This window comes from Hyla sarda, chromosome 12, assembly GCF_029499605.1.
Source record: "Hyla sarda isolate aHylSar1 chromosome 12, aHylSar1.hap1, whole genome shotgun sequence".
In the NCBI taxonomy this organism is placed as follows: Eukaryota; Metazoa; Chordata; class Amphibia; order Anura; family Hylidae; genus Hyla; species Hyla sarda.
Genome location: NC_079200.1, coordinates 36,484,170 through 36,496,829, shown reverse-complemented (window position 1 = coordinate 36,496,829; position 12,660 = coordinate 36,484,170). Strand labels below are relative to the sequence as shown.

Sequence of the window (12,660 nt, the reverse complement as noted above, 5' to 3'; positions counted from 1 at the left end):
AATTTACTGTATTCACTCATATGATCTGTGGTGGTAATGAAAGTGATTGTTGTTAGTCTCTCAGTGTAGACTGGATCCGTATTTTACGCTGCAGATCCGCCAGTGACCCGACCCATGTTGTGCCTCCAGCTGTTGCCACCACCGTTCCCCCGCCTGCTCTCAGTGGCAATCCGCTGCTACAAGCAGCCACACAGGGGGCCTACGAGTCGGTGAGTCCATTTAGACATCACGGAGCAGGTGCGATTTCTGAGTACACTGCACAAGCACAGTATGCTCAGACATTGTGGCTGCTCTGCGATGTCCGAGTGCACTCGCCGACTCGCTGGCACCCTGTGTGGCTGCTCGTAGCGGCGGATTGCCACTGAGAGCAGGCGGGGGAACGGTGGTGGCAACAGCTGGAGGCACAAAATGGGTCGGGTTACCGGAGGATCTGCAGTATAAACTAAGCTGCAGATCTGTTACATGTGACCCTACCCTAGGAGGTCCTATTTACATGTACAGTACTCTGTGCATATTTGATGTTGCAGATTTCAAGCTGTGTTCAGGCATTTAGTTTACATCTGCAGCATCAACTACGTGCAGGTCACTGCACATGTGAATACACCCTGAAGGCCTGAAGGGGTATTCCCACAATTTTAAATAACTAGGTGATTGGTGGTGGTCTGATTGCTGGGACCCCGCCAATTATTAGAATGGAGATGAAATGTCCCTTAAAATAAAGGAAGTGGATCAGCGATCCATTTCTTATCTATAGAGAGAGGCATTGCCCAATAAACAATGAATGTAGTGTTGGCCGCACTTGAGCAATGTGTTATAAACAGCAGTGGGAAAATTATTGAATATTTGAAAAAGGAGATCTGGTGAATTTGGGTATGGTTGAGAATTCCACCGTTCCGGGGCTGCAGTCGGGATTAGGAACGAAGGGGAGTGATTGCAGCCCTGTGCACGGTGACTACTTGTTAACACTGCACCGCCCAGGGGACTACTTAATGAGAATTTACTTACAGTGCAGGACATTTATAAAGCTTAATTTCTCAAGATTACAGTTGTCATTCCAGGACATAAACATGGTAGAAACACTTATGTACAGCTACAGAATGTGTTGCTATTGGTTACAGGTTCCCTTTAACAGAGGGGCCTACACAAACTATATGGGGGGGGGGGGGTTCAGGCCTTGAGCTGTGTAAGGGTCCCCAATATTTCTGATGGCAGCCCTGCAAAGGATAGAGAAAAAGATGTCTGTTGGAGGGGATACCACCGCTGGGGCCCCCCGCGATCTCCAGGCCGGCAGCAGCAGCATTTGGAACACAGAAGCTTGAAGCTTTCACATTTGTGATGTCACACCACACCCCCTCCATTCATGTCTATGGGAGGGGGCCTGGCAGCTGTGTTCGACAGCCATCGGGTAGGGGTGCCAAAGTGGAGATCGCAGGGGTACCTTAGGATAGGGAAGACGTTTTCAGCGGAGTACCCCTTTAAGCCTCTGACAGTGTCTTGCTGGCAACTCAGAGCCTTAAAGTCTATTCACACGGCAGAATTTCCGCTCATCCGCCCTAATTCTGCTTCTGCTTTTGTGGATTTTGTATGGAATTGGTGTGGAATCAAAGTGGAAATTCTGTAGAAGTGTGTATGGGAGTGTGGATTCCTATAGAAGAGTATGGGGCTCATATTTGAGGAGGAATTCCTCAATCCGAATTCTGCTTGAGGAAATTCTGCCTTGTGAATAGACCCTTAGGCTAGATTTCCACTTGCTTTTTTGCCTGCGTTTTTTGGCCATAAAAACACACGAAAAAGATGCTACCACTGCATTTTCCTGCATTCTTGTTTTATTTTTTTTTGTTTTTTTCTAGCGTTTTTACTCTTGTGTGGAAATTGTGTTTTTTATCCTTTTTGGCAGCTTTTACTGTTCCTGTGTCCCTCCCATTTTTTTTAACTGTTAATTGAAAATAAGATGCAAAATGACAGAAAAAAACACCAATGCAAAACCTACAAAGACAAAGACACCACATGGGTAGGGCATTTTATAAATCCCTATTGACTAATAGCTAACTTCTGACTGCCACGTTTTTTCACCAGAAAAAAATGTCATGCGCCTAGGAAAAAAACAAGTGTAAACTTTAGTCTTAGCAATGTAAGACTTTCCAGACTGGAATATTATATCTGTATTTGGTTCTCTTTAATCTCTTTTATGGCATAATGTGAGCTTTTTGATAACCCATAGCTGCTTCACATTACCAGACAGGTTCTATTGAAGTAATGTTCCGATCCAACAAGTCGGACAGTGATCAGACCTTATAACTACTTTTCACATAGGGGGAGTAGAGCTGAACAGCATTTTCCATTAAAAATAATAATTTTAAACCTGATTTTTGTTGTTAATTTAGTTATATTTATCTATAATAAAAAGTAGTTGGTTCTTTTTTATTGTATTATATTTTATGTATTAAATATTTTTATAAACCTACAAATAAAAAGTTAGATAAGGACATTTTCAAGTAGGACAAATAAGCAAAAAATAGGAAGTAAATGAAAATTTTTTTTTTTTTAAACAGCACTGTATGTTAACGTTTTAGATCCGTGATAAAATTAACAAATTCTGTTGTCAACTGCAATTGGTAGGTTTGTAACCTGCACTGGAAATCCCACTGGACGCCCATAACACGCAGCCTGTAATGTTATCAATGTCAGCCAGCTGGGGCAAGGGTGTTCCCTCCATCAACTCCTCCTGCAACATTATCAAATGCAATGAAATGGTTCTCATATAGTTATTTACTTCGTTACATGTTTATAATGTAGATATATCTAACTCCTCCTATTACTCCATATAGCCCACCTATATCTCCTCCTATTACTCCATATAACCTCCCCTATATCCCCTCCTATTACTCCATATAACCTCCCTATATATCCTCCTATTACTCCATATAACCTCCCCATATCTCCTCCTATTACTCCATATAACCTCCTCTATATCTCCTCCTATTACTCCATATAACCTCTCCTATATCTCCTCCTATTACTCCATATAACCTCCTCTATATCTCCTCCTATTACTCCATATAATCTACCCTATATCTCCTCCTATTACTCCATATAACATCCCCTATATCTCCTCCTATTACTCCATATAACCTCCTCTATATCTCCTCCTATTACTCCATATAATCTACCCTATATCTCCTCCTATTACTCCATATAACCTCTCCTATATCTCCTCCTATTACTCCATATAACATCCCCTATATCTCCTCCTATTACTCCATATAACCTCCTCTATATCTCCTCCTATTACTCCATATAACCTCCCTATATCTCCTCCTATTACTCCATATAACCTCCTCTATATCTCCTCCTATTACTCCATATAACCTCCTCTATATCTCCTCCTATTACTCCATATAACCTCCTCTATATCTCCTCCTATTACTCCATATAACCTCCCCTATATATCCTCCTATTACTCCATATAACCTCCTCTATATCTCCTCCTATTTCTCCATATGATCTCTCCTATATCTCCTCCTATTACTCCATATAACCTCCCCTATATCTCCTCCTATTACTCCATATAACCTCCCCTATATCTCCTCCTATTACTCCATATAACCTCCTCTATATCTCCTCCTATTACTCCATATAACCTCCTCTATATCTCCTCCTATTACTCCATATAACCTCCCCTATATATCCTCCTATTACTCCATATAACCTCCCCTATATATCCTCCTATTACTCCATATGACCTCCTCTATATCTCCTCCTATTTCTCCATATAGCCTCTCCTATATCTCCTCCTATTTCTCCATATAACCTCCCTATATATCTTCTCCTATATCTCCTCCTATTACTCCATATAACCTCCTCTATATCTCCTCCTATTACTCCATATAACCTCCTCTATATCTCCTCCTATTACTCCATATAACCTCCCCTATATATCCTCCTATTACTCCATATAATCTCCTCCTATTTCTCCATATGATCTCTCCTATATCTCCTCCTATTACTCCATATAGCCTCTCCTATATCTCCTCCTATTACTCCATATAACCTCCCTATATATCTTCTCCTATATCTCCTACTATTACTCCATATAACCTCTCCTATATCTCCTCCTATTAATCCATATAACCTCCCTTATATCTCCTCCTATTACTTCATATAACTTCTCCTATATCTCCTCCTATTACTCCATATAATCCCCCCTATATCTCCTCCTATTACTCCATATAACCTCCCTATATATCTTCTCCTATATCTCCTCCTATTACTCCATATAACCTACCCTATATCTCCTCCTATTACTCCATATAACCTCTCATAACCTCTCCTATATCTCCTCCTATTACTCCATATAACCTCCCAATATCTCCTCCTATTACTCCATATAACCTCCCCTATATCTCCTCCTATTACTCCATATAACCTCCCCTATATCTCCTCCTATTACTCCATATAACCCCTCCTATATCTCCTCCTATTACTCCATATAACCTCCTCTATATCTCCTCCTATTACTCCATATAACCTCCTCTATATCTCCTCCTATTACTCCATATAACCTCTCCTATATCTCCTCATATTACTCCATATAACCTCCCCTATATCTCCTCCTATTACTCCATATAACCTCCCCTATATCTCCTCCTATTACGCCATATAACCCACCTATATCTCCTCCTATTACTCCATATAACCTCCCCTATATCTCCTCCTATTACTTCATATATCCTCCCCTATAATTCCTCCTATTACTCCATATAACCTCCTCTATATCTCCTCCTATTACTCCATATAACCTCCCTATATCTCCTCCTATTACTCCATATAACCTCCCTATATCTCCTCCTATTACTCCATATAACCTCCCTATATCTCCTCCTATTACTCCATATAACCTCTCCTATATCTCCTCCTATTACTCCATATAACCTCCCTATATCTCCTCCTATTACTCCATATAACCTCCTCTATATCTCCTCCTATTACTCCATATAACCTCCTCTTTATCTCCTCCTATTACTTCATATAACCTCCTCTATATCTCCTCCTATTACTCCATATAACCTCTCCTATATCTCCTCCTATTACTCCATATAACCTCCCTATATCTCCTCCTATTACTCCATATAACCTCCCCTATATCTTCTCCTATTACTCCATATAACCTCCCCTCGATCTCCTCCTATTACGCCATATAACCTCCCCTCTATCCCCTCCTATTACTCCATATAACCTCCCCTCTATCTCCTCCTATTACTCCATATAACCTCCCTTATATCTCCTTCTATTACTCCATATAACCTCTCCTATATCTCCTCTTATTACTCCATATAACCTCCTCTATATCTCCTCCTATTACTCCATATAGCCTCCCCTATATCTCCTCCTATTACTCCATATAACCTCCCCTATATCTCCTCCTATTACTCCATATAACCTCCCCTCTATCTCCTCCTATTACTCCATATAACCTCCCCTCTATCTCCTCCTATTACTCCATATAACCTCCCCTATATCTCCTCCTATTACTCCATATAACCTCCCTATATCTCCTCCTATTACTCCATATAACCTCCCCTATATCTCCTCTTATTATTTCATATAACCTCCCCTATATCTCCTCCTATTACTCCATATAACCTCCCTATATCTCCTCCTATTACTCCATATAACCTCCCCTATATCTCCTCCTATTACTCCATATAACCTCCCCTATATCTCCTCCTATTACTCCATATAACCTCTCCTATATCTCCTCCTATTACTCCATATAACCTCCCCTATATCTCCTCCTATTACTCCATATAACCTCCCTATATCTCCTCCTATTACTCTATATAACCTCCCCTATATCTCCTCCTATTACTCCATATAACCTCTCCTCTATCTCCTCCTATTACTCCATATAACCTCCCCTCTATCTCCTCCTATTACTCCATATAACCTCCCCTCTATCTCCTCCTATTACTCCATATAACCTCCCTATATCTCCTCCTATTACTCCATATAACCTCCCCTATATCTTCTCCTATTACTCCATATAACCTCCCCTCTATCTCCTCCTATTACTCCATATAACCTCCCCTCTATCTCCTTCTATTACTCCATATAACCTCCCCTATATCTCCTCCTATTACTCCATATAACCTCCCCTATATCTCCTCCTATTACTCCATATAACCTCCCCTCTATCTCCTCCTATTACTCCATATAACCTCCCCTATATCTCCTCCTATTACTCCATATAACCTCCTCTATATCTCCTCCTGTTACTCCATATAACCTCCTCTATATCTCCTCCTATTACTCCATATAACCTCCCCTATATCTCCTCCTATTACTCCATATAACCTCTTCTATATCTCCTCCTATTACTCCATATAACCTCCCCTCTATCTCCACCTATTACTCCATATAACCTCCCCTATATCTCCTCCTATTACTCCATATAACCTCCCCTATATCTCCTCCTATTACTACATATAACCTCACCTATATCTCCTCCTATTACTCCATATAACCTCTCCTATATCTCCTCCTATTACTCCATATGACCTCCCCTATATCTCCTCCTATTACTCCATATAATTTCCCTATATATATATATCCTATTACCCTCTCCTCAGTCACTGAGATACACCATCCATCCTCCATCCTCCATCCAGCAGTAACACCCAGGTTCTGATCCATGATGTATAGATATGTAATCCTGTCTCTGCTTATATCTGTATGGCGGGCGTTCCTCTGTACTGGTCTCTGCTCTCTCATTGCTGGCTCCATTGTGCTGTCCTTCCCCTCCATCCCTATAACCTGGGCTCTTCCCTCCCCCTTCTATCTTCCCAGGCTCGGTGACGTCACTGGCTCAGCTTCAGCACCACGGAGAGCAGCCTCTCCCCATCCTTCTCAGCTCTGCTCCATCCATCCTGCTAGCCCATAGGAGGGGGCAGAGAGCCACAGGCCTGCAGGAGGAGGTGGGGAGGGGTCCTGGCTGGTAGGGAGAAGCCTGCAGGCCTGCCGGTGGTCGGGAGAAGTCCTTTGTGGGAATAGGAAGCCTGGTTCTTCAGCTTTTGCATGGAACCAAGCTTCATTCAGTCGGCCATGGCTTTAGGCTTGCCATCTAAGAAGGCTTCTTCAAGGAACATTGCTGTGGAGAGGAAGAACCTTCTCACTGTGTGCAGGTTAGAGCTGGGGCTCCTGTGGGTTCTGTTTTGGGTTAATGCTTTAATGCAATATATTGATGGAGAAAATGTTTTTGGGGGAAAAAGATGAAGGTGTCAAAGGTTAACAAAAATGGTTATTGGGATTCACAAGGCTGGACGGTGAATTGGCAGTAGGAAATGTGGGCGACTAATCAGAAGGTGAAAGGCAAGAGGAAGGGTCCGACATAGACCATCTCATATGTATTGAGGGGTTTTGATAGTAAAGGGTTAACACCGTGTGATTGCAATGATTTCCACAGGATATCATGATTGAAGGGAAGGCATGGGGGACGCGGTCTATGGGAATGCATGGATGATGGTAACAGGAAGTGATATCACAGCTAAAGATGAGGGACTGAGTCACAAGGTGTGTGGCTGGTTATAAAGTCTAAGGATATTTATGGAGTGTGAACAGCGTCATTAACCATTACAGTGCAGTATTGCAAATGCGTGCATACCACATACCTGTGACACCATGCTAACCGTCACCTTATGTTAAGAATAAGCAATTGCAATCATGGTGATGGTCGCATGTACTGCTGTTTAGAATCAATGCTTTATATACAGGAAAGGTTAACCAGAGGTTAACTTGCTTTAACACAAGACATATGAGTGACAACCAATTCCAATTGGCTATGCAATGCTGTAGATTTGCTGTTTAGGGGTCTGGAACAGCAGTGTGACTACTGGTATCCATTCATGAAGACCACCTTTTGGAAATCCAAGATTTATTAAGATATCCCAGAATCTGCTGTTTAGGATTGGGTATACGTTTATTTGGGGCATCTTAATGGGGCCCCTGGCACTCCAACTAATTGACATTGCACTCCCCTCTGTCTATCTCAGCCGGATCACAGGAGCAAAATACAGACCCCTTGAACTGTGGATAGGGGGATTTTAAAATGATCACTTAAAGGCCCCTAATGTCTTAGAAGTGCCCTGAAGATGCCCATATTGAAAGTGGCATAGTTTTGCAATTTAAGGGGGCATTTCTTTTTAATGGCTCTGCTCATGGCTTTTCTACCAGGAATAGATTTCTTTATGCAAGTTAATGGTCATAGTTTTTATGGACCATTACTTGATCTTTTGGGTGTACAGCGACAACTGCACCCCCAGGGATGGCATTTTTTGAGACTTTAGGTAATAGCGGTCATGCCAGGGACAGATTCCCTTGTATGACTTTGATATTGATGAAGTATCACTACGATATGACATCAATATCTAACTGCAGGGCACCCCTGCTGAGTCCTATAATAAGTTGTCCGTGTTGCTGGGTAACTGCTGTGCCCCTTTTGAAGGGACAGGGTCTTGAGCAAGAAGACCCCCTTAAAAATTTGACTCCTTCTTCTGAACTAATAATTCTGTTATTATCGCTGACTCCCCTAATATTTTATTCATGTTCCCCCAGGTTTTCGGTAAAGACCCTCCTGGAAAAATATACAGCAGAGCCTATTGATGATTCCTCAGAGGAGTTTGTGAATTTCGCTGCAATTTTGGAACATATCCTGAGTCACCGCTTCAAAGGTGAGGACTGAGGAAAAGGGAGTGAGATGGATTATCGGAAGCAAAGGGAAAAAGGAGTGAGATGGATAAAACTGTTGGCGGGGTGGACATACCATCTTTGTCACCAGCGCAGGGATCCTGTGGGTAAGGGAGCCCCAAGGCATAACTTTATAGTCGCTTGGAACCCAATGCTATATCTGTAACAGGCCCCCACCAACCATGTGCCAGTCATAATACTGGCGTAAAACAAAGGAAAGTGCTCCACAGTGTGATAACATAGGTGCAAATAAAGATGAACACAAATTAAAAGTGCTCACCTTCGGTGGTTGTACTGGACCAAGTACAACAATGGAAAAACATGTAAGTGATCAATCATGGATCCACTAGCCGCTCCTGGGATATACAGCAAACACAAAAGGACCTCCAAGACACTCAGGATCAAGTGGGGGCGCATGGAACTCAGATGAGGTAAGAAAGGTTTATTACCCACAATGCAACGCGTTTCGCGGAAAACCGCTTCATCAGGCATATGCCTGATGAAGCGGTTTTCCGCGAAACACGTTGCATTTTGGGTAATAAACCTTTCTTACCTCATCTGGGTTCAATGCGCCCTGCTTGATCCTGAGTGTCTTGGAGGTCCTTTTGTATATTACTGGCATGGCAGGGGAACAGATGCGACTGCTACCTCTGTACCCAATTTAGCTTTGCCACTGCTTAAAGGGGTATTTACTGGATAGGGGATAACAAGCTAACTAGTGAGCGTCAGTGCTCTATTTATTCATTCCTTAGGGCAGAGTTTCCCAACCAGGATGCCTCCAGCTAATGCAAAACTACAACTCCAACTCCAAGCATGCCCGGAGTTGTAGTTTTGCAACAACTGGAGCCATCCTGGTTGGGAAACACTGGCTTAGGGGTTTACAAACAATAGCTGTTAAGGCAGGATAGGAGTTGTAGTTATGCAACAGCTGGAAAGCCACAAATTAAGAAACCACTAGTTTAAAGGGATCGTGCAAAAAAGAAAAAGGTACTTTTTTCTGTTCCAAATTTTTTTTGTGTGTGTGTATATGTGTATGTATGTATGTATGTATGTATATGTGTGTGTATATAATATATAAATACAGCAACAGAAGAATGCAGCAGCACACTGTCAGCACAAGGATATAGGTGAGACATGAACATGCAGATAAAACATGGAGAGCTATACAGCTATGGTGTAATAGATGCAAATGTGAAACTATGAGATAGTGAGGCACTTAGCTTGCAAATTTGTCTCCGCTGGCGGTCAAATAGCTTGGACCGTCCCACCGCGATAAGGTGGCCTCATTGGGACGGACCCTACACTGTGAATATGCCTCTGTGTGAACAGTTCAGTAAGCATGGCAGGGTCTGGAACATCCAAGACACCTTATATACACACCTGATAGAGGTGGGTGGGGTGCAAGGCCAACATGGAGGTAGCCACTCCCCCGTATGTGCAATACAGACAAAGAATAAGTCAGCCAGCACTTTAGTTGATACCAAACTATTATATGGACATGGCCTGCAGGTGCACGCTACTAGGCTAAATATAGGCCACCTTATCGTGGTGGGACGGTCCAAGCTATTTGACCGCCGGCGGAGACAAATTTGCGAGATAAGTGCCTCACTATCTCGTAGTTTCACATTTGCATGTTTTATCTGCATGTTCATGTTTCACCTATATCCTTGTGCTGGCAGTGTGCTGTTGCATTCTTCTGTTGCTGTATATCTAGCCTAGTAGCGTGCACCTGCAGGCCAGGTCCATATAATAGTTTGGTATCAACTAAAGTGCTGGCGGACTTATTCTTTGTTTGTGTGTGTGTGTGTGTGTATATGTATGTATGTATATATATATATATATATCTATATCTCTCTCTAAAGGGCCCTCATCTCAGCCAAGCCACATCACCCTGCTCTGTACTGACGAGGGGCAAGAACCCCGAAACAGCTGTCTGCAGATGGGTAGAAACTTCCCTTTTGGGGAGTAAGTCTGACTTGGCATTAATCCCGATCAGCTTTTTATATTCCTTAACTGGAGCTAAGCTGACACCAGGGAACATTGCCTGAGAAGGTGATGTAATGAGCTGCTTTGCATATTCCCCTATATATATATATACATATATATAATGGAGATAGAGATATATATTAGATAGAGATTAGATATATATATATATATATACACACACACACATATATATATATATATATATATATATATATATATATATGTGTGTATGTATATATATGTATATATGTGTGTGTGTATATGTATATATATATATATATATATATATATATATATATATATATATATATACATATTAGTCTTAATGGAGGCTGACTATGCAAGTGAAAATCATTATTGCCTTTTGATACATAAACAAGTGTTTTATTTGTGACTGTATTTTTATTTTTTTATTCCACTATTTTACAGGCCATGTTAGCTGGTTTAGCACAGATGGCCAGAGAGGGTTTTGGGACTACATTCGCATTGCTTGCAGCAAAGTGCCCAATAACTGCATTAGCAGCATTGAGAATATGGAGAACATTAGCACATCAAGAGCAAAGGTCAGTAGTTGTGTAAAGGTGCATTACCACATTTTAGCGATCTGGCGGGGACATTTCAGAACCAACTGCAGCCATATTCCTGCCGAATCTTGTACATTTAAATGCGCCGACAAGAGTCAGATGGTGACCCCGGTCGGCTCATTTTTGCCCCGTATCCGGTTTTGTGGCCAGACTGGAAAAAAAATCATGGTATGCCACGGTTTTCAGTCCAGCCACAAAACCGGATATGGTGAAAAAATTAGCCGACCGGACTCACTATCTGACTCCGGTCGGCGCATATAAATGAATGAGATTTGGCGGGGGTACTGCTGCTACCGGTTTTGACATTTCCCCACCAGATCCGGCAACCGGATCGCTAAAACGTGCTATGAATGCACCCTAACAATGTCATTGGGTGGACTTGTAACCTTTTTGTGTAGATCAATGTGTCATTGAAGCCACTAGAGAGAGCTCTCTGCATACAACGTATGCATTGAACGCCATCATAAAACTGTATTCACTGAACTCCCAAGCTCCCCTAGTGGTTGCAGGCAGGCAGTATTTTATCACTTATAGAGGTTGTGCCACAGGATAGGGGATAAATATCTGCTTGTGGGGGTCCGATGGCTGGGACTTTTTGTTCGAATAGGATAGAAGACTGAATGTTGATTGGCTGGGGTCCCAGTGGTCAGACTCTCACTAATCCTCTTGCCTATGGATCCAAAAAATTGAGGAAAATTGTCCCCTAAATTAGGCACTCTGCAATGGTTGGAAGCCACATAATGAATTAATGGAGTGCTGGCTGCGCTAAGCTACATTTATTTGACTATTTTCCTCCATTTTTTGAATCATTGCTGATATGAGCGGTCAGACGCCTACTGTCCAGCTTCTTATCCTCTATCCTGTGGACAGACAACAACTTTGGGAGTTACCCCTATAAAGCTAAGCATGGAATCTGGAAACTAAATGATGATAAAAGTTGGGACATTTACTATCCGTAATTACTGTATTTTATATGCTGCGTTTTGTTGTAGGGCCGGGCCTGGATACGCCTTGCGCTCATGGAGAAGAGACTTTCGGAATACATAGTGACCGCATTAAGAGACACTAGGACCACCAGGTGAGCAACAAACTCCATTTTGGTCAATTTCAATTGGTGTATAATACAGATACATTTAGGTGTATAATACAGATACATTTAGGTGTATAATACAGATACATTTAGGTGTATAATACAGATACATTTAGGTGTATAATACAGATACATTTAGGTGTATAATACAGATACATTTAGGTGTATAATACAGATACATTTAGGTGTATAATACAGATACATTTAGGTGTATAACACAGATACATTTAGGTGTATAACACAGATACATTTAGGTGT

The 12,660-nt window shown here is 41.8% G+C and overlaps 1 protein-coding gene across 2 annotated transcripts in view; it reads left to right on the top strand.

The window, feature by feature from the left end:
• The first annotated feature begins 6,798 nt into the window (after positions 1–6,798).
• RUNDC3A (RUN domain containing 3A) overlaps positions 6,799–12,660 on the top strand; it is a 43,172-nt gene continuing 37,310 nt past the window's right edge. Inside the window, exons 1-4 of one of the 2 annotated variants that reach the window (XM_056547561.1) lie at positions 6,799–7,181; positions 8,611–8,726; positions 11,158–11,291; positions 12,305–12,390. In XM_056547561.1, coding sequence (XP_056403536.1) covers positions 7,075–7,181; positions 8,611–8,726; positions 11,158–11,291; positions 12,305–12,390 — 443 coding nt within the window. In that variant the 5' untranslated portion in view covers positions 6,799–7,074. The remainder of the gene's footprint in view (positions 7,182–8,610; positions 8,727–11,157; positions 11,292–12,304; positions 12,391–12,660) is intronic. The other variant, XM_056547562.1, reaches the window with a different exon arrangement.